General features: G+C 38.3%; 1 protein-coding gene across 1 annotated transcript in view; it reads right to left on the bottom strand.

Annotated features, from left to right (window-relative positions):
* Positions 1–23,823, bottom strand: part of VIPR1 (vasoactive intestinal peptide receptor 1) — a 2,416,152-nt gene that overhangs the window by 79,529 nt on the left and 2,312,800 nt on the right. The window contains exons 11-12 of the mRNA XM_044066065.1: positions 23,331–23,460; positions 7,598–7,639 (exon numbers count right to left, since the gene is read on the bottom strand). Coding sequence (XP_043922000.1) covers positions 7,598–7,639; positions 23,331–23,460 — 172 coding nt within the window. The remainder of the gene's footprint in view (positions 1–7,597; positions 7,640–23,330; positions 23,461–23,823) is intronic.

Below are 23,823 nucleotides of genomic sequence, written 5' to 3'. Positions count from 1 at the left end.
GAAAAGTAAAGCACATGTGCTGAAAGAGTATTTTATGGTGCTTCCAGACTTAAACTCCTCATTTAAACCATTCCATCAGAATACTACAATTCATATTAGTGTTTTTTTCAGTACTTCTTGCTTATTTTATAGAATTGGATAACTTTTTTCAATGTTGGACTACATTGCCAGCTTTGTGTTTTAAACAGTTATTTGACCATTTAAAATCTGTTGGTAGTTTCTTTGAAGTTACTCAAATTATTTTTCCCATGACTTTGCACATTTTCCCACCATTTTATAGTTTACTTCATTTCACTTAAAAGCTCTTATTTATTGACATTTGATTACCGGGAAAGTCCATCTGGGTAGAAGCCTATTTTCAGCAGTGGCCCTGAGAGAAAAGGTCCAAAATATAATGAAACATCAATAATTTTACAATTGTTAACAAAATGATACAAACAACAACTACAGTTTAAGTAATTATATCAAATAAGACATAATATGGAAACATAAGAATAAATACAAGTTATAAGTTAATGATTTAATAATAGAGAAATTTCTGCCATTTAATAGAGAAATTAAAGTAAGCTAGCATAATACAGACAAGAATTGCAATATAAAGTTGGAGAGAAGCAGGTTTATAGTACATTTAGAGAGAAAGCCAGGGGACAAAAAGTGATAGAAGTAAGGAAGTGAGTGAAGAAGGGAGAGTAAGGAAATATAAGGTTTGAATAGTTATTTGTTCATGTTTAGGGATATAGTTCATCCTGGTTTTGAGAAAGAACAGAGCCAGCTTTTGACTAGGAAGTCTTTCATAATGATTTTGAAAGATGGGAGGGAGGGTGTCTTGTGTTGCACCCACTGCCGGTGTGTTTAATAGATCCCCTTTTTTATTACATTGCTCGTTTCCCTTGATAATTCATTAGACAGCACCTCCATACTACTAATAAAACTGTCTTACTTGTAACTTTCTACTCATTTTACACACTCGCATTCCCATTTTAAAGTACAGTTAAAGTTGGTTTTCTAGCCTGGGCGAAAACTTGCTGAGAGCAGCAGTGATTGTTCAGTGGTAGGGTAGAATTTACTGCTGTTCTGAGTTGTAGAAATTGCTGGCTGGCATATTAGCTGCTTAGAATATTTCTGCTGTACAATGCCTTCATCTAGTGTGGTGGGCTGAACATATATTAGGCATTGAAACCTTGCACTGATGGGGTGCCCTTTTTGGTCTTTAACCAGGTAACCTTGATGATGGATACGTAGATGCTTTCCAGGGCAAGAGATGCTTGTTTGAGTTTATTGCTGTACAATGATGTATCTGACAGATGCTGACACTTTCACTTTCATAGTCTCTCTCTTAGGAACCCTAGCTAACGCCATCTCCCAGTTATAGGTATATAAACCTCAGAATCACACTGTGGTACATCATTACATTGCTTGTCTATATAAATAATTTATTACTTACCTGGTGTAACCCAAATAAATAACTTAGCTTTGAACCAAAATGTTCTTCTCAGCAGTTGTGCAAACAGGTTCTGTTTTGCACTAAGAGGTGCATTACATGTCATGTATAGAATCAGCTTTTTTAGATGGCAAACACTCCAGTAAATCAGCTGCAAACCTCATAGCTACTATTCTCCATTTAGCCTCATTAATAAGTATCTGGAACTACTGATTTACAGTTTTCAACCGTCTCTGTAGCCAGCTGGGTTGAGATGAACATTTCGAGATAACGTAGCAAGTGGTTTACTGACAGCCAACTTACTGCATAAACAAACTGAGACTGTGTGTGAGAGATTTAATTTTGTAATTTTACTGGTGGAAAAGCTTTCACACAAATCCACTTCAAATACCACATACCACCATATTAAAGCAATCAAATGCAGCTCTGCAGACTTAAATATACAGATGCACTTTAAAAGTAACCTACCCGAACCACAAAGGGTATACTAAGAAACAAGTATTCTCAGCAACCTCACGGATGCACACAGCTCAGGCAGCACCCACCATGAAACTTATAGCTATGATTCAGACTTCTTCAAATCAAACACCCATAAGGCAAATATCCACACAGTCCAATATTCTAGCCATAGGTGACTCCATAAAGAGACACTCCAATGCGCCAGGTAGAAGAATTCACCACATCACACATGCACTCCAGTCCCTGCACTACAAGTACATATATGACACAGCTGTAGTGCGCAATTGATACAGACCTTCATGGACCATACGAAATGAGATATAATAGAAAGAGACTTATCGGAATATGTGTCTGAGGCATGAATGACCCTAGCTTTGGGCAACATTCTATCATAACCAACAGTCATGCCGCAACATTAATAAACGATTATGGACTTCAGCAATTGCCATAGCTTTTGGTGTCATTCTAAGACAGATACAATATGCATCTGTAAGTGGATATGGCAAACAGTCCTAGCCACTTTTCCAGGGATGATCTGTACCTAACCCTTCCCCTGCATCTGTAAGTGGATATGGCAAACAGTCCTAGCCACTTTTCCAGGGATGATCTGTACCTAACCCTTCCCCTCAAGGCTTTCACATACTGGCTAAATCTTTGTCCTTCCCCATAGTACCTTTTTAGGCAATCTCAGTCTTCTAAATCTTCTAGTATAACAAAACAGAATCCAAGTATTGCTGCGCAATGCTTGGAGCCTAAAACAAAAACTCCACTCCCTACAAGCATCTCTTGCCCTGGAAAGTATCTACGCATCCATCATCAAGGTTACCTGGTTAAAGACCAAAAAGGGCACCCCATCAGTGCAAGGTTTCAATGCCTAATACATGTTCAGCCCACCACACTAGATGAAGGCATAAAAAATGATGGTATTCCGTATCGGTAACAACATTTCACCTTCAGACTAATTAGACAAGATAATGACCTGGAAATCCTTCTCATCCAATTTACAATTAACAAAGCCTCTTAAAATACCATCGCTAACTACACAACCCAATTTATGTCCCACTCAGCCCATACTTCCTACCTAAATAGTATGGAGACCCTATGCATTAAGCAAAACACCATTCTCCTAGGAGACTTCAACTAACCCTCCATTAACAGGGAGACTAATACAACCTCAAACATGCATGCTCAGAAATGTATATACTTCATCAATACAAATTCTCTGGACTAGCTACTCTGCATCCCAAAAAGGGGCAACAAAAATCCTAGACTTAGTCTTTACTAATTGCCACATCCTCCCTATTCAGACTGGACTACAAATCAGTCTCATTCACCATAAGACTGAGGCCAGTCTACTAAAACTAAGAGATGACTTAAATAAATTCAAAATCCCCTTTCTACCTGATTACTTATCTTCAATCATTTACTGCCAAATTCTGTGCACATGTAAACAGCCGCATAGTCATATAATTCCCACTCTGAAGTAAACATGGTACCAAATTTAAGAATACATCTCTGTGGTGGAACCCAGATGTAAACACACACTAGAAACAATTTCATTGCACACAAAAATTAATTTAACTGTAATGATGGTAAACATGTTCTTGACAAATTTAATAAAGAACTCAAGCCTGGTCTAATGAAATAAAGCCAGATGTGGGGTAAAAAACTGTCACAGAGACAAAGGATAACCACAAGGCCTTCTATAACTATGTTAGAACTCTCTTAAACAATGTGCAGGAGTGCAAAGAGCTAATAGTACATGATATCACATACTCAGATCCAGAGGATAAAAAGAAAAACTGAGTTCCATAGGACCAGACAACATTCCTGGTAGCAGTTTCCTTTACATAATCAAGAGAAATCAACTCCCGTCTCATTCATGTTGAACCAAATACTACCATGTGGGCATAGCTCTAATCTATGGCAGTAAGCACCAGTTCAGAAAGTGTGTAGATGCATACAAATTTAGATGAAACATCAGCTTCCCTCTCCCCTCCTATATTCTCAAATCACATACCCGCATATACCTCCCCCTCAAATCTCTCAAGACCAAGTCCTGAAAGCAATATTCAAGTCCAAAAACACTACTTCCTTGGGGCCAGAAAATGCACTGGGCTGCCTACTATTCACCCTGAAACAGGACTTGTCAGACCCACACTCCTTTATGAGGCTATTCAGTATCAGCCTTTAATCAGGTTTTGTTTCAGTTGAATGGAGGACAGTAAAAGTTCTCCTTTGCACAATGAGCCTGATCAGCCTCATCTGTAAAGCTATGTGAAGGATCATTATGAAACTAATAAATTAGGATGTAGGCAACCTACACACTGTGACTCAAGGCAGTTTGGATTAATTAAAGGGTAATCCTATCTACTTAACATGGTCAGCTTCTTTGAGAAGGTTACTGAAGCAATGGATGATGGCAAATCGGTGCACACCACATATCTAGACCTGAGAAAGTCACTGGACATGAACTCACATTCAGACATCATAGATAAACTTTCCCAGTTAAATGTAAACCCTTATGTTACTCTATGGAAAGCACACCAGCTCACAAATAAAACTGGGAAATTAGGGTGAGCAGCTCTAATCCAATGAACATGTCACTAGTGGTGTACCCCAGAGTTCAGTCCTTAGGCCACTCCTCTGAGGTCAGAGCAAATGTTAGGGTTTATTGCTGTCTAAGTATGCAGATGACTGTAAACCTGGAGTCATCATAAGTCCCTGATAGGACATGAACATCCTTCAAGAGAGCCTTTCCCAAACAAAAGGTTGGGGTCAAGACCATGGACTAAAACTAAATGTCAAGACTATAATAGTATCCTCTGGCAAGAATGACTGCCCTAGTAGTGACCACATTGATAACACAACCCTGAAATTTGATCCCATAGTTCTGGATCAAGGGAACTACATCGACAAGTAACTGTCCTTTGATCACCACATATCCACTTTGGAAAGGAAGTCCGTTTTTATTTCTCAACTTATATTAATGGTATGGTGTCCTAGTCCACGGATGTAATCATTCCACTGATCTAGGCTCTTATTAGGCCAGTCATTGAATACAATGTCTCTTTTGGTATGCATCTGCCCAAACACTTGGTACAACTGGAATAACCACAATAATTTCTCACTAAAAGAGTCAACAGCCTAAATCATCAAAAACTATGCAAGCCACTGGAAAGCTTTGTTGCTCTTCTTGGTATAATACAGGCTACTAAGAGGTCACCTCTGATTTGTGTATAGAGTCTAAATAGACCCTATCCTTTTAGCTATATTACATATTCACAAGTCCAATGGTAGCATAAACACCTGATCAATGGATCTCAATCTCTATTGCAACATGAGCAAGATATTTTGAAGGGACAGATAGGTACAGAGAACACTACTCCTATGGAACCATTTTACAGTTGGCATAAACCAAGTTACTTCTCCTAGGATGGGAAAATCAATAAATTCTCCCTTGGCTTAGAACCCATTTCCTTTACGGAAGGGGACAACAAGTAAATGTCCCAACATATCCTTGTTCTGTCTGCATATGGGTTATTTAAACATTAAACTTAAGAGCTAAAAAATAACCCTGGGAATATAAGGCTAGGCTTCTTAAAATCCTCACAGATAAATAGTCTAACAAATATCTATGACTCTATAATTAACATAAATATGTCACAATAATTTTTAACATGAGTAAAATCAAACTCAGACTCATATTTCTTAGGCTGCAGTACAATAAATAACACATTTATGGAAAAAAAATAAACTTGGATTCTGTCATCAGTGATTCATATAGAGCAACTCAAGTCGGTGTCAGTGGGTTCTGTGTTCATAAACAGTACTTAAAACATAGGCACACAGGTAAATAAAAAAAGAAAAGAAAAACTTTTGTAAAATCATGGAATTAAAAAAAAATTGTAAAAAGTACATGCCTTTCAGAATAACCCTAATCATAAAATAAATGTAAAATAAAGAAATTAAACTATTAGCTTTACTTACTAAATGTTCTAGGCCTTACCTATTACTTTAACTTGATCTCAAAAGCTGAAATATTACAGTATCATTATATTACAGCAGAAAACTAAAAGGCAAATAATAAATGTAACTTATCAATAAAAAACAGTGATCACACCACTGTAGAATATAGTAAATGCACTTGCAAAAAAATGTGTAAACTTCATTGCAAGCCAATATGTATAGCATATATCTAATGAAACCACAGGTGTGATATCTCATATAAAAAGAACAGTTCCATATAACCAGGTAACATTCCTGATACTAGTTTCCTTTATACAATCAAGAAAAATCTTGCTAACCCCCTCTCATTCATGCTGAAACAAATACTAGCATGTGGACATAGCCCTAACCATGGTAGTGAATACCAATTTGGAAAGTGTGCATATGCAGGGCAAGGGCTTACATCATGCAGAGACCATTTCTGATACATCAACCTGCCCAGTATTTTCAGTTAATTTCATGGTTGGAATCACAACATAACATATACAAAATTACACAAGAAACTGACTTACGTCTGTTAGCTATAGTGCAGTATACGAATTGTTTTGGCATTTTTTGAAGACAAAGCAACAGGACTTGATAAAGTACTGATAGTGCATGCAGCTTATATTTTGCTAAGGCATTAAGCACTATTCCAGTTAGGGGAAAGCTGATGAATTAAAATCATTAGATGCCATTCCATATATAATTTAGCTAAAAAAAAGTTTGGTTAAACAACTAAAAGGAAATAAATTTGATTATGGGAGGGGTCCTATGTATCTTAATTCGGATTAGCAGTGGTATCTTACTGGAATCTGTACTGGAGCTACTTTTTACAACAGTCCTCTCAAAAGTAAACATGGTTAATGACCCCAGTATAACCACATATTATAAAAACTGCAAACTAGGTAATACCATTGATTTAAAAAACATGGAAAAGTTCTGTAAGATGGTTTAAATAACTACATGCCTGGTGTGGCAGCAATGACTTTACCTTTAAGACCAGTAAATGTAGCATCATGAGAATAGGCCAAAACTGCATAAACTATGATCACAAAATAAATGATCAAATCGCAAAAAATACTACAAACGTACAAGATGTAAGAACGATAATAAACAACTTAAACTTCAAGCAGTACGTGGCTGCCGAAGTACGAAATGCCTGTCCCACAGTTGTTTTTTCTTTTAGCTGGTCATGTAGAAATGATTTAAACATTTAAACACTAACACCATCAACCTTGCAACTCTACAATACTTAACAATTTTTTCTAAGTTTCTTCATCCTGCTAAATAAATGAATGGCTTTATTTTTAACTGCAATAAGTACTTACATAGCCAATGCACACAAAGTAGCCAATAGACACAAAGGTAGAATGGATGAACAACAAATCAATATTAAAATGAGAGGAATATCATTGTCATTTATGTTCACTTTACCAACTTCTGTTACTTGTTAAGAAGTTATCTGTCATGGAAATTTTGTCATAATCTTCCTACTGAGTGTGTCAGGGTTAAAACTTGGAAACATTAATGTGGTACATCTACAATGCGTGACCATTTCAGTACCTTCATTTCGTAGCGGAACTGTCAAGAATATCTAGCAATGTTTATCACAAGTCTAAAATGCTAAATGTTAAAATGGAATTTAAAGCTTTAGCTTTTTGCTCACACAGCGAATAACAACACGTTCAGAAAATGTTTTTGTCTTACCTCACCATTAAGAAAGCAGTAAAGGACAGCCACAAAGAAACCCTGAAAAGGAAAACAGGATGTCACATTTCTTACGTCCAGGACAGGTACAGTTTTGCATAGTCACTTCACATTTGGGAAGTAGTAGCAATCATTAATGCAAACTTTTTTTTTTTATAAATCTAACAAGACTGTTTAATCAATTTTCAGAGGCCACAGAATTGCTAGCTGTGATGGCTACAAATGCTATTTAAATGGATGCACATTTCAACATCAAATGCATAAAATGCCTTTTGAAATGAAACTGATTTCCTATGCTTTTCATAATAATGCAGATATGCCTATTCATGTATTTAAAGCTGAACTTATTATTCATTTCAAGAGAATGACTAATATTATGAATGTTGTAGACTTCAAACCAGTAAGCAATATGCATAAAATGTTATCTGAAAGGAAACTAATTCCTTAGACTTTTAAAATATAAATATTGAATTTATTTATGCAATGAGAATTTATTTATTTAGTTTATGGACTTGAACAATTATGCTATGAATTCTACACTCCCGGAACTAGTAAGATGAGAAAGGCAAGTCACAGACTACCTAACTGAAGGTGGAGAACAGACACATACAAGTGAATTATAAAGTAAACTGGCATATGTTCATGTGGGGAAAATCATTTTCACAAATGTGCCTATGGTTGTGAACATATGATAGAACAAATCCATTTTTAGGATTTCTATGTTTTGATGAAATAGTCCAATGAAGCTTTCAAACGGCTAAGCAATGAAACATTATTCGAAGCAGTAAACTTACAAACACCACTACTCTAAAATCCATATTTCTCCTGCTTCAAACATTGTGAGCAATTGATGTGTACTTCAATGCATTTTTTTCTGCAAATGCTTCTCATCTTTTAGTGTAGAAATATAAATTTTCTTGACCCTATCAAAAAGCTGTGACTATAAGAGAAAAAATGTCCATGTGCTATGGGAAGGTATGCATTTACTTATTTTAAATACGCCAAAACTGGGGACAAAAATCTGAGGGAAAGTTTGAATGCAGTGAATCATAAATAGCACAAAATGTTTTTCTTTGATGGCAGACATTTCATGCTTTTAGTGGAACAAAATAAACAAAAGGATATGAGCACTTAAAAATGGGCATATAGCGAGAAGGCTGGGAAATTAGAAACCCAGCAGTGACTATGAAATTTCAAATATTTTTTGTAACAGACTTAAAAAAAAATCTCTCACCTCCAATACAATTGTTGTATCTTTGGTCGACAGCTAATCCATCAGCTCCACTGGATCAACAGATCAGGTGGTTGACTGTGCTGGTGTGAGATCACTTTAATAGTGGGTTTGGGGTATATGACCTACTGTGCAGTCTTGAAGTAGGCATATATATGGACCAGGAGAAATAAAGCCCCCCATACAGAAGATGCAGGGGGAGGGTTGCCTCCCTGAAAAAAAAATCATTTGTATAGTTCTGCACTGCTGATTAATTACATGAAGAGTGCATATCTGATTATCGGCAATATGTGTGCCAGTCACTTTTTGTCAATGATGTGTTCTGCGATCTTTTGCACAGCGGTCATCATAAATATACCTACCCATCTATGTATCTGTATAACTACATATCATAGTTTACCTCCTGCCATAAGGTTGCTGAACTACAAACCAAAAGCAATGCCATTACATAAACAGATTTTAATGATATGAATTTGTAGATTTCCTCTGTTACATAACATCTGTCCAACAAACACTACACCAAAACATAAAATACCATATACATCAAATAGGGTTACAGTCCATAAAAATGCCATGTGATATTGGGGGAGGGGACAGAATCTCAGATTTCACAAATAAATATATTAATTCCATGTACACCATGCCTCAAAGCAAGTACTACATCATTCTGGAGTCTAGACTTTTATAACCTTTATTCTCCTTCATTTGTTGTAATGATCTCTACCTTCCTTATCTAATTTATAACGTCTGTTCTTCATACTTTTTCGTACTGTGTATTACTCTGTTGGACTTTTATAGCTTCTGTTATCCTCTTCCATACCCATTTCTCCAAATATTGCCTGATTTATTCTGTTATATCATGCCTTTGCCTTCACTATCAATGTTCCTACCGTGCTTATACCCTAAGCAGTTAGACATATATTACAGTCATGTATAAGGATATAATACAACTAAAATGAATAATGTGAAAATAACATTACAAAGTACGAAAGGCTATTTAAAGCTGACAAACTCCGACAATGATTTACAGAATTTGACATAACTGAGATTGCCGAACAAATTGAAAACACAACACTAAAGTATATTAAATAAAGAGCAGTCCTGGAAGTTCTCTATACATTCATGGGAACTTCAGGGAATAAACTCAAACAGCAGGCAAGAAACAGCTGTAGCATGGGTATAAAAAGATCCCCATCCATGTAAAACAGAGTTCATCTCTAACCCCATTGAAATGAAACCTTGACAACTGGATGGAAAATCATAAATGTACCCCTGGACTGGGTCCCCATGTCCCATATGGACCAAGGCCATCAATAAGAAATAGTATCTTAGCTAACACTCTCTGACAGTCCCTTAGCTACCTGCCTACTAACATGCCCCTGATATTATACTTGGGACCCAAATGGTTTAGAGTATGCAGCTAGGCTTGTAAAAGTCCAGGTGGTCATTAACCTAGTAACAACCTTTATCCCCAAATAATATCAGTTAAAAATAACTAACTTGCAAATACACTAGGTGCAGCTGGGACCTTTTTAAAGAAATGCACTTATGTTTATAAATACAAGAGATACTGTGTTCCAGTTTGTAATGACTTTGTTCCAGCATGTCCACTAATTTACCTTACATTAGACTGTATGGCAAGAACTAACACAAGAATTCTGTGGACTTGCAAGTGATTTAACAGATAACTTTTAGAAATGGCACTTGCAAGATAAATTTTACAGTCACCAGCATACTGAACCAATTATGTATTTTCACAATTTATTCTACCAATTCAGTTCTTGTGGGGGTACTCATAACAGTAAGTACAGAAAGGTATATTCCAGATGACTGCAGAATAAGCATACTTGTGCCAGGGTACAAGAAAATACAGTCGTGTACACTTATCATAAATGTAGATGTTCAAGTCATCACACTTGGGGTTATCTGCCTGCAGGTAGCCCTCAGTCAGCCTGAATACTAGAGACTTAGTATTTCTGCGTCAGATGCTGTTGCTCCAGGACTGACTTCGGGTCATCACAGGTATAAAAACAGGCAGCCAATGCCATTACATTAGTTTTTCTTGCCCCAAATGTCAGGAGCCCCTCAAATAGGGAGCTAAGTTATGGTGGGGAAAATGCCACCAATAAAAAGTAAATACCAATACCCCTGAAAGGGGTGAGTAATAGCCATAGAGAGGAGAGAAAGAGAAAAAATAGGGGTCTGGAAGCAGGGAAACCAGGACTGCAACAGTGAACACACTCGAACATCTACACTTATGGTAAGTGTACACAACTGTACTATGTTCTTTGTGTTTCACTGTTGCAGTCATCACACTTGGGTGGATTTCCAAAGCTGAAGAAGGGTGGAGGCAGTCAAGAAGAGTTAGGGCTGGCTAGTATGCCTAGCAGGACTGCTGGTGCAAAACCTGCACTGGATTTGGAAAAGATAGGTGGGTGGTAATGCTTGGTGAAGGTGTGTACTGAACTCCAGGTAGCAGCTTCTAGGTTGTGCCTGGTAGGGACTCCCCTGAGAAATGCTGTAGAGGTAGATATTGCCCTAGTGGAATGTGTTCTGACCCCCTAAGGGGTTGGTTTCCCATGGTGCTTGTAGCAGAAATGGATGCAGTGTGCTATCCATTTGGAAATTGTTTGTTTTGAAATGGCCTTGCCTTCTTCCACTGTTGCAAAGCTGACTAGTAGCTGGTCAGATTTTCTGAAGGGCTTAGTCCTATCAAGGTAGAATCAGAGCTGTCTGTGCATGTCCAAGGAGTGCAGGATCCTTCCCCCTTTATTTTGAGGATTAGGGAAGAAAGTTGGCAAATGGACGGATTGGTTGAGAGCCAGACTGGACACCACTTTAGGCATGAAGGAAGGGTCAGTCCTGAGGGAAACCCTGTCAGCATGAAAAATAATGAAGGGTTCCACAGCCATCAGTGCTTGTAGCTCAGACACTCTTCTAGCTGAAGTAATGGCCAGAAGCAAGGCTGTTTTCCAAGAGAGGAATTTTAAGTCTGCTGATGCAGCAGGTTCAAAGGGGGGAAGCATGAGCTTTTCCAGTACAAAGTTAAGGTCCCAAGCAGGGGTGGGTGCTCTCCTTGGTGGCCTTAAGTTGTTTGCCCCTCTCATGAACTGTTTGATAAGAGGGTGCAAGAAGAGAGGTGACTCAGTGTTGTAATGAGCTGAAATGGCTGAGGCATGTATCTTAATGGAGGAGGACAGGCCTTTGTGGAGTTGATCTGCTAAGTTATCCAGAATCAGAGGCAGGAACGTCAGAGTTGTGTCTTCTCCTTTAGATAGAATCCAGGAGCAGAACCTTTTCCACTTATCAGCATAGGATTTTCTTGTACTGGGTCTTCTGGCTTCAAGAATGACGTCCAGCACCTGCTTGCTTAGGCTTGCTGGGGGAGAATTCAAGGAATAAGCAAAGCTGCAAGATTTAGCATTTGTAGTTGTGGATGCAAAATCTGTCCTTCCTGCTGAGAGAGCAGTGCTGGGTTCTGGTGTAGGTGCCAGGGTGGCACCGGTGACAGGCTGCACAGGAGTTGGTACCAGTGCTGGTGTGGCCAGTCTGGGGCAATCAGAATTGTCCTTGGTCTGTCCTGTCTTATCTTGAGTAATACACGAGAGAAGGGGCAGAGGGGAAAAGGCATAGACAGAGACTTACCAACTGAAAAGATACAGCATTCACTTTCCAGGCCCTGCTGTGAGGATACCTGGTGCAGAATTTGCCTAGCTGGTGGTTGTAGGGGGAGGCAAAGAGTTCCACCTCTGGGGTCCCCCATTTCTGAATCAGAAGTTTGAAGGTACTGGGCTCCAATTGCCACTCATGTGGGTCTGGGAGATTTCTGCTTAAGTCATCTGCCAGTGAGTTTTGTTTGCCTGGTAGGAATTGAGCTTGCAGATGGACTTGCATGTCCAAGACCATTTGCCATAGGGCCATGGCTAACCTGCATAGTGGGTAGGAGTGGGTTGTGGGTTCCCCCTCCTTGTTGATGTACCACATAACTGTGGTGTCATCTATTTTTATTAGCAGTTGTCCTGGAAAGAGTAGGGATCTGAAAGCTGTCAGGGTATTTTGCACAGCTAGAGTCTCTTTTTGGTTGATGTGCAGATGAATTTGACTTGGCCTCCAGTGGCCCTGAATGCATTTGCCATCCATGTGTGCTCCCCCAGGCATAGTCTGATGCATCTGTAGTTAAGGTCTGGGTGGTGTGGGGTTGAGAAAAGGGCAGTCCCTTGTTGTGACAGCATGCTTCTGCCCATCAAAGGAACTCTGTCCTTAGACAGGGTATGATAGGAATGACTGTTTCCAGGTCTTGACAATGTTGGCACCAAAGACTTTTTAAGTACCACTGAAGTTTCCTCATATGCAGTCTTGCATCTGAAATTAGCAGTATACATAAGGCCATGAACCCTAAGGCCTGCAGTATTTTTCTTGCGGATAGCTGGGTTGTAGTGGCCATTTGTTTGAAGCAGGCTGTCAGATAGACTTGTTTTTCTGAAGAGAGGAATGCCATCTGGGATGTTGTGTCCAAGCTTGGCTCCAGGAATACAATCTTTTGACTAGGTACCAGTTTTGATTTATTTTCATTGATGGTGTACACCAAGGAAGTGAGAAGGTGTTTCACAAATGTCAGGTGCTGCAACAGCAATTCTTGACTGTCTGCCTGAATCAGGTAGTCATCGAAGTATGGGAAAATTTGGATATTTCTCTGCCTGCAGTATGCAATGGCTGGAGCCAGGCATTTTGTGAAAACTCTGGGTGCAGTAGATAAGCCAAAGGGAAGTGCAGAGAACTGATAATGCATAGATCCTGCCCTGAAACTTAGGTATTTCCTGCATGACTCTCTTATGGGGATGTGCAGATAGACTTCTTTTAAGTCTAGGGTGACTAACCAGGCATTCTTGGATAGCATAGGAAGAAGCTGTTGCAGGGTAAGCATTTTGAATTTTGGTACCACCAGAAAGGTGTTGAGAATTGAAAGCTCCAGGATTGGGTGCCAAGAGCCCTCTTTCCTGTGTACTAGGAAGAGTCTGGAGTAGAATCCTTGACCCCTCTGTTCTACTGGAACTGGCTGTATAGCTCTGATATTGAGCAGGGAAGCTACTGCCCACTGGTTTGGAAGAAGGTCTGGAAACCTGCTTGGGGTTGGCAGTGAATGGAAATAAAATTTGTTTCCCTGGGATACAATATTGAGGACCCACCATTCCTGTGTGACGGACATCCAATTTTTTGCATGAAGGGCAAGTTTCCCTCCTAGTGGCACAAGCAATTGGGCAGGACTGGGGAGTGGAGTAAAGAAGTCATTGTGAGTTTTTTTTCCATAAGGAGGTGGCTTACCACTCCCTGCTTTAGGGGTGGGGGCACTCCATTGCTTAGATCTCTGCATACCCTGAGACTGTAGTCCTGGTGGTCTGTTTCCCCTGGGTCTGATTTGAGAAGGCCTGGAGGGGGCTGGAAAGGACCAGTGTTTGGAAGGGCAAGGCCTACTGAATCTAGGGGGTTGCACTTGTAAGACTTCTTTAACAGTCTGCATAGATTTAGCTTTTTCTTCCATCTTTTTAAGAACCTCTTCTGCTTTGGTGCCAAACAAACTGTCCTTGTTTAAAGGAGCATCTAGTAACTTTGATTTGACATGGTCTGGCAAGGTCTGCTCCTTGAGATAAGCATGTCTTCTCAGTACAGATCCAGTGACTACTGCCCGGCAAGATGTTTCTGGGCATCAAAGCCACACTGCAAAGTATGCTAACTGACTTGGCTGCAAGAGTGCATAAGCTCCTGCAATTCTTTATTTTCTGCACAGTCTGTAAAGGTTGCCACTTTTTGTTTAATAAGTTCCATAATATGCTGCTGGTACTTCAGCATGTGAAACTGAAAATTCAATGCCCTAATAGCAAGAGTTGCAGAGGTATATACCTTCTTACCCCATCTGTCAAAAGCTCTGGAATCCCTGTCTGAAGGGGAGGGATTCTTGGCTGTAGTAGCCTTAATACCTTTAGGCCCTTGGGAAATGATCTCTGGGTCAGCAGTAGGGTTCTTGAAATGAAATGTATGAGTGCCAGGTACTCTGTAGTACCTGTCTGGTTTCCTAGGGGAAGGAGGTAAAGTGTCAGGATTAAGACTGGATTCCATAAAAACATCATCAACAACATCCAATACAGGGGGTATTGCTTAAGGCCTGTGCTGAGGCAACTCTAGGAATTCTCTGAATCTCTTTTTGGACTGAGGATAGTCTTGGCATTCCCAGTGGAAATGCTCTCTTAAGGTATGCAAGGTTTCACCAAAAGAAAATCCTCTGGAGGGGAGGCAGAGGGAATGGATTCCTCTGCATCTGAATCCTCATAAGCAGATAAGGGCATGTCTTCATAATCAAAAATCTCATCGGACTCCTTGTCTGTAGAAGCTGTAGGGGACTGATCTCTTTTTCTCTTAGCAGGGGAAGGCTGACTTCCCCTAATCAGTGTAATAAGGTCTTCTGCCATACTAAGCATTTGTTTTTGTGGCATGGGAGCAGGTGCAAGTACTTTGGACATCGGTTTTCTAGGTGTAGTGAGTACTCTGGGCCTAATAAACTCAGTAGTTTTGGTTAAAAGGGAAGTCGTCGGTTTGAGTTGAACATCGGTTGAGCGAAGGACTGCCTCAGAAGCTGGTGCCTGCACAGTGGCTCCAGACTCATCCAAGGTAGAGACATCCACAGGTTCCATAGTCGAAGAAGAGTCTCGCGGCATACCGGACTCCGAATGGGTCTTGGTAGATGCCTGCGAATTCACTGAAGTGGTCATCAGGGGCTGCAAAATTGCCTCACTGAGTACCGGCAGACGGGCGATTAACTTAACGGAAGTGTCGTCAGCAGCTTTGGACCTATGCGGTCTGTCTCTGTCTTTATCCTTACCTTTTTTTTCAGAATATCGGTAGTCGGATGGCTTACCGAAGCCATTTCAGAATACGGAAATCAAGAGCAAAACAATTTAGTGACAAAGAGAGCCCGACCATGAATGGTTCAGCATGAAACAAGGCACAAAACCGACAGCGAGGTACGTCGTGGTCTGGGCCTAAACAGGTGATGAAGTAAGAATGAAAATCTCTGTGAGGTATTTGCTTTCCACAGGCAAGACAATTGTTAACTTTTTCTGACATCGGTTAGAGCAAGAAAAAAGGATCCCCAACATGGTACTTAGCTTTAGAAGACTTCAGGATTATTCAATTCGTAAATGAAAATTCAGGTAGCAGCCGACCGGCACTTGCAAACTGCTTCTGCTACTGCATGGATGTTCGAGATGGGGTGACTGATAAACGGATACATAGAGTAGTAGAAAGTAAGACAGTAGGTGAGCATTTCAAATTCAGATCAGTATGCTACACAACTGACCCAATGTTTTAAGTGAGACATAGAAGGAAGCTAGAGATGAGGGAATACACTAATATGGCATTCCTAGAACTTTGAGAAAACGTATGACAAGGTGCCAAGAAAGATGATTTGGACAGTGCTGTGGTGGCTCAATGTCCCAGAAACATTGATAGAAACAGTGCAGGTTATGTACAAGGGCCCAAAGACACAAGTACAGTGTTCGGACTCACAGAAAGTTTTTCAGTGCTAATGGATATGCATCTAGGTTCAGCTATGAGTGCCCTGCTGTTCATATTGGTGATGGACTTTATTAAGAAAAAGGTCAGTGGGGAAAGATTAACAAATCTGCTGTATGCAGATGATGTGGCAGTACAGGCAGTCTTTGCAAAAGAGCTTCAGGAAATGATGGGGGAAATGGAGGCAGTCTCTGCAAAAGAACTTCAGGAAATGATGGGGAAAATGGAGGCAGTCTCTGCAAAAGAGCTTCAGGAAATGATGGGGGAAATGGAGGCAGTCTCTGCAAAAGAACTTCAGGAAATGATGGGGGAAATGGAGGCAGTCTCTGCAAAACAGCTTCAGGAAATGATGGGGAAAATGGAACACAAAACTGAAGGCACAAATGATGAAATTGAGTACAGATGAGACAAATGTAATGACAGCAAACTGGGGAAATCAGAAGAGGCTGCAAATTGAGACAGTAGGGGAAATAGTGGAACAATCCAAAACTAAATAGAAACCCCACAGCATGTATACTTGACAGCCAACAATCCAAACTAAAAAAAGCAAAAAGGTTCATGTAGAATCAATCCAGGTAAACCAGGGTGAAACTGTAAACAGCCATAAATAAATCCACCAGACAGGAATTCTTTCAAAATTAATATATTGTAAAACAGTGAAAATCCACAAAAACTGTGACAAACCAACACTGCTGAAAAAATGGTTAAGCGCTTCCATCCCTCTCTCCTGGGACTTCATCAGGATCATTGAAACATAGTCAATTAAGCAATGATATAATCCATTTAAAATACCATATGACATCTTTGATTAAAATTTAAAGGAATAAGATACAAAATCATGAAAGAAATCATTTCCAAACTTAAACATGTCATCGTATGCCTGACACAATCTAGTTTGTTTTGTTAAAAAACAAAATATTGTAAATATTAAAAATATTAAAATTGTGAGATTATAAAATTATATTTTGTCTCCTTTATAAATATGCTGCTCTTAGTTTCAAAATAGGAGTGATGGAAATGTGTTCATCCAAATCGGGTCAAACTGGAGCGTTCAGTCTTAATTTAATTACCATATTAATTCTTTCCTTTTGATCTCAGTTTCCCACGAACCACCTCTAAAATGCCTAGGGTCAGTTTCTAAAATTCCAAATAAAAAATTGATGAAAGTAGGACAGCAATGTATGTGTCTGAATAATGAATTGTTGATATTTCCTTTTGCAATGGCATAGGTGTGTTTGTAAATTCGCTTCAAAAATTGTCTTTTGTTTTTTTCCCCAGATAAAAGTTATTAATTATCAAAAAATATCAACAATTCATTATTCAAACACACACAATGCTGTCCTACTTTCACCAAATTTTTATTTGGAATTTTAGAATATGTTACTAGGTATTTTAGAGGTGGTTCATGGGAAACTGATATCAAAAGGAAATAATTAATAAGGCAACTAAGACTGAACGCTTCAGTTCAACCTGGTTTGAATAAACATATTTCCATCACACCTATTTTGAAACTAAGACCAGTTGATTTATAAATTGACAAGCTATAATTTTATAATATCATGATTTTAATATCTGTAATATTTCCAATATTTTGTTTTTTTAACAAAAACAAATTATATTGTATTAAGCATACAACAATGTGTTTAAGTTTGGAAATGATTTCTTTCACCTTACTCCTTTAAATTTTAATTAAAGAAGTCACATGGTATTTTAAATGGATTATATAATTGCTCAACTGACTGTGTTTCAACTGTTCTGATGAAGTTCCAGGAAAGAGGGATGAAAGTGATTAACTGTTTATTCAGTAGTGTTGGTTTGTCACAGTTTTTGTGGATTTTCAGTTTTACAATACATCCATTTTGAAAGAATTTCTGTCTGGTGGATTTATTTGTGGCTGATTCACAGTTTCACCTTGGATTACCTGGACTGATGCTACATGAGCCTTTCTGCATTTTTAAAATATTGGAACAGGTTAATAGCTTCAAGTATCTGGAAAGGGTGGTTGAAGAGAAGTGAAGAGAAGACAAGTCTGAATGTGGAGATCAAAGTTAGAATCAGAGGGGCTGCAGTCAACTGCCACAGAGTATCAGAGACAGTGTGTGACAGATGAATGCCAAAGAAACTGAAAAGTAAGGTGTACAAATATGTGGTGTGACCACTACTACTGTAGGTACAGAAACCTGGTCAGTGAAGGCAGAACAGTTTAGGAAGCTGGAGATGATGGAGATGGAGTGCCTAAGACAGGTGGTAGGATGCACACTGTGGGACAGATGAAGAAATAAGGACATCAGAGCAGAAGCCAAAGTAGCTCCAATTGCAGAGAAGGTCAAACAGAAAATATTACGGTGGATCAGGCACAACTAGAGGAAAGCAGAAGACAATCTGGTGATAAAGATTTGTGACAGACAGGAAGAAAACAAGAGGAAATGAGGGAATACAGCAAAGAGAAGGATGGATTGTGTGAAAGAAAGCCTGTGACTGTCAGGTATGATTATCAAGGAAACTGAGAGAGCACCACTGAGCTGAGATAAATGGCGACAATTGATGTGACACCCTGACCCCATATAGAAAATGGGGAAAAAGGGGGGTTGATGATGATGATGTGAGAAAGATGAAAAAATAAGGACAGCCTAGTGGAATGCTCAGAATTTGGTAGCAACTCAGGGGGGTTTGTAGACCTGGTGTTTCGAATTGGGGCACTGAAGGTGGCTGTTAGAATGAAGGAGGGGCAGATTATCCCTTCTCCCTAAAAAAAATATAGAGAGATAGTTCAAGTCAACCAGAAGTAATCTCATCCATTTTATATTAAACAAGGTACAGGGAATTTTTACAATATTAAATAGTAACTGCAGGAATATGTTTTGTAAAGGAGAAATATATGCACTGTAACTGGTCACAAATAAGATCTATAGTAATACGAATGATGGCTTACTAACAGGTGAAGTATTCATATAAAGGTTCATAGGTGTTTACTACGGTAACAAACACAAGGGCCTTTTTAAGCTTAGCTATGCATCCCATATCTCTAACAAAAGTTCTGGTACCCTTAATAAGTGTAAGCAGGGTTTGGGAAGTGAAACATTTACATGAAAGGGCTTGGGAGATGAACCACTTACATGCTGCCTGTATCCATTAGAGACAGTGATGAATTTCTTGTTCCCCATCCAATTGCCCAAATTACATTTTAATTGCATTAGGAAGCAACTCTGCTTCACATAGATGTGATGTTTATTCTAGAGAAGGGATAGCCTTGGGATACATACATGTCTCTCCAGCAGGTCCTATTTATATGACACACAAGGTTTAAATCTTTAAAATGGGTAATTCTGGTGCTGTTTGTTTTGTGGATATGCAGAAGGTCCATCAGAGTGGGGTCTGACAATGCCCTGTATGCCAAGTGTAGATCTCCCCTGAAAAGCTAGTATGAGATAGAATACAGGGATAGGGCCTTGAGGTGGTCTGAGTATGGCATTTTACTTATGCCCTGTATTCTTTTAGTGAGGTATCTCTGTGGACATTCCAATTGTTTGATATGCCTGGTTAGGTAGACACCAAAGGGGACATTGTACTCCATGATATGTCTGATGAATGCCAAATTCAGTGGAACAATGACTAAATTGTCAGTCACCACATGTGGCTTAATAAACTCACTAGGCTTAATTTTGATGTAAACAATGGTTTAAAAGTTAACTAGAGGACAGAACTTCCATATCTTTCTATCCAAGTCTGGAACCATCAACATTGTTGTACTACTACAGGGCTCTGTATTTGGTCCCCTCCCTTTCTCCTTGTTCAAAAAGTACCTTACATACAACCTCCCACAGATAAATAAAGTTATATATACAAAAGATATACAAAAGATCACTTCCTACTAGTGACCAACCAATCAGCAACCCATTTTCAGCAAAACATGCAACACAAATCCCTCTTTCTCTATGGCTGGACAAATATTAACAATCTTATAACATACTCCAGGAAATCTAGCATTATCTTGTTTCAGCATACCCAAGAAAATGTCTACCCTTCTCCCTTAGCAAATAAAAGATGCTTACAATAATGTAATAAAAACAAGGTTTTAGGGATTTTGCTTGAGCCTTCATGATCATTCACAGCCCACAGATTATACAACAAATAAGGTACTGACACAGATAAGGCACTGCACAAAGATCAAGCACATTCTCAACCAGTACCTATGCATCTACAGCTAAAAATGCCATAATGCTGAAACTTGTGTACACTCTTTCTCTTCTTTCCTTTCACTTTAGTACAAGCACAGAAAAAACTTCAAAGCAGTAGAAATCAAAATTGCTGACTTTGCCCTCTTGGCCAGTGAAAACAGACATCATTCTGACTGCCTTGCTCATTTTCAGTGTGTCCAGTAAAAGACAGGATACGACTTGTGCCAAGCACAATCATTTTAAAAATCCTTATTCCTGGTCAGAGTCCTCCTCTAAAACAAAAAACTCATAGTAAGAGACCCTAATGTTTCAGTCTGCAACACTCAAAAGGAGCAACTACTAATATTTAGTCCTCATTTTGGCTTGACAGTTGGTAAAAGAGCTTTCACAGAGATTGCACCTGCCACATGGAATCACCTTACACCAGAGGTAACATCTAAAACATGCTTCAAGACTTCATGGCCAAACTTAAACAGCATCTGAAATTGACTCAGCTGGCATATGTCCCAGAGATTTGGGTTAAGCATACTCTACAAGTTAATTACACTAACGTCCCCAATTTGTAAACCAGCTAAGCAAACTTCTGCTCTAGCTGCCGCTCTGAATACTGTATATAACTAACAAGCATTTCAGTAATAAAACTTTATAGTCATGCATTTCATGTTTTTTACCACTATAGTTTGCTTGTAAAGCTATCATATTTATACTTTAGTATGTAACTGGTTCAAATCACATTTTATGTCAAGCTTTTACTGTTATTTGTATTTTTAAATCATTGTATTATGCATTATGTTTCCCCACCCCCAACTGAGCCCAGGCCACAACTGAAAAGGGTTATTATATCAACTTACATAGGTAATTATGAATTGCAATGAATAAAAAATAAAAATCAAGTAGATTGAAGCAGAAAAGTATGCAAGAGATGTAACCTTTCTTCTTGTAAAAAGTGTGTCCTCTGTGTCTGCTTGGTAAAGATGGCATGCTAACAGACACAAAATTTTGCCTTACCATGATATGTCGCTACCATAACTGATGTTAGTATTTTACCTATGTGACTACCATAACTGATGTTAGTATTTTACCTATGTGACTACCATAACTGATGTTAGTATTTTACCTATGTGACTACCATAACTGATGTTAGTATTTTACCTATGTGACTACCATAACTGATGTTAGTATTTTACCTATGTGACTACCATAACTGATGTTAGTATTTTACCTATGTGACTACCATAACTGATGTTAGTATTTTACCTATGTGACTACCATAACTGATGTTAGTATTTTACCTATGTGACTACCATAACTGATGTTAGTATTTTACCTATGTGACTACCATAACTGATGTTAGTATTTTACCTATGTGACTACCATAACTGATGTTAGCATTTTGCCTATGTGACTACCATAACTGATGTTAGCATTTTACCTATGTGACTACCATAACTGATGTTAGTATTTTACCCATGTGACTACCGTAACTGATGTTAGCATTTTACCCATGTGACTACCATAACTGATGTTAGTATTTTACCTATATGCCTACCATAACTGATGTTAGTATTTTACCTATATGACTACCATAACTGATGTTAGTATTTTACCTATGTGACTACCATAACTGATGTTAGTATTTTACCTATGAAATCAGATATTTGATGGTATAGCAGAAAAGGGTGTAAGTACTATACCTCATTAAAAAAAAAAATTACATTACTATTTGTGCATCGTGACCATAAAACGCTCACATTAATATAATACTACAACAGGTTGTAGCTCATAAGGGTAGCATTTTTAGCTGCAATCATATTCAAAATATGAAAGCTGTCAGCAACGGCAACAAGAGTCATACTATTCCTGGGTTACAGAACACACCAAACCATTTTCAGCATAATTTTAAGCAAGCCAATGATGCAGGTGTTATCTTTTTCTTCCTTCCTTCAGACGTACAAGAAAAACATGATGAACAAATGTGTGAGGCAATTAAAGCAAATTTTTCAGGGAGCGCACCCTTAGTTTTTTAATTGCTTAGCTCAAAATGGACTAATTTGCATAACTGCAGAACCAAGTTCTACATTTAGAATTATTAATTATTTAAGTATGATCTTCCAGGTGAAGAATCACTGTGTTACTCTGCTAAAAAAAACTAACTAAATAAATAAAGAAAAATACATAAAAATAAAAAAGCTGGTCATTTAAAGAGCTTTAAAACACTAGTCAGAAATGTCTTACACTCAGTATGTATATTGCATGCTCTTTTTTTACTTAATTTCAGTTTTTAAAGGATGACTTCTTTGGAGCCTTTTTCGTTGACCATCTTATACAAGTCTTGCAATCCCTGCTGTGTGTGATTTCCTTTGTTTTAACATGCAGTGACTGTTACTTTGTACATACTGTACCTCTTTATGTTTTACTTTCTGTTATTTATGTGTTCACTTTAACTGTAGCTTTTCACTGTGAACTTGCACCATAGAGAAGTTCTTTCAAGATGGGCAAACCCAGTCAAAGGAAATAAACTGATGAATAAGTAATATAAATGTTTTTTGATTGTTTGCTTGTTTTTTTAAATTGGTATAGAATGGGCGTGATATAATCCAGTCTCTGAAATTATTTAGGGCAGTCATCGCAAACATAAAATCCTTCACTGTTTCATTTACATATGAATAAAAATGCAGAATATGCTATCAGTAACAGCAAGTGGTTAACAGCTGCCATTAAAATCATTCCTTTATTATTTGTTTCTTGGCTACATTACCTGAAAAGATCCGAGTATAAGCTCAAAAATAAGCCTCACGTGTACTTTAAAATTATCTGGGAAAAAGGCAAACATGATGTAATGGACACCAAAAAGGGGAATCAGCAACAAAGTAGACTTAGCCAATCTCCTGCAAAAATAAAATGAGTTAATATTAATAACTGTCTTAATTAACATTTGTAGATATCATTTACAGATTTGACAAAGTGCAACAAATACTAAAAGGTACTAATCAAAACCAAGAACTTGCTTAAAAGACAAATGCAAAACCATGTACGCTTGGAGAAAACACTTTATTTCCAGTCGTTCATCACTTTCGCCAGAGTTTAAAGACTTCATCAGAACTGAACTACTAATGATTTAATATACATTGTATACCTTAAAAATCATGTGATCAATTTGATAATTAAATCAGCTAATCACTTATCCAATCAATTAAAAACACTTAGGCATTAGACAATTGAAGCATCTAAACTTAGCTTCAATCACTTCA

The sequence above is a fragment of the Protopterus annectens genome, chromosome 3.part0 (assembly GCF_019279795.1).
Source record: "Protopterus annectens isolate FY-2018-M chromosome 3.part0, PAN1.0, whole genome shotgun sequence".
NCBI lineage: Eukaryota > Metazoa > Chordata > Ceratodontiformes > Protopteridae > Protopterus > Protopterus annectens.
Note: the sequence above shows the minus strand (reverse complement) of the source record. Positions and strands in the feature narration are given on the sequence as shown.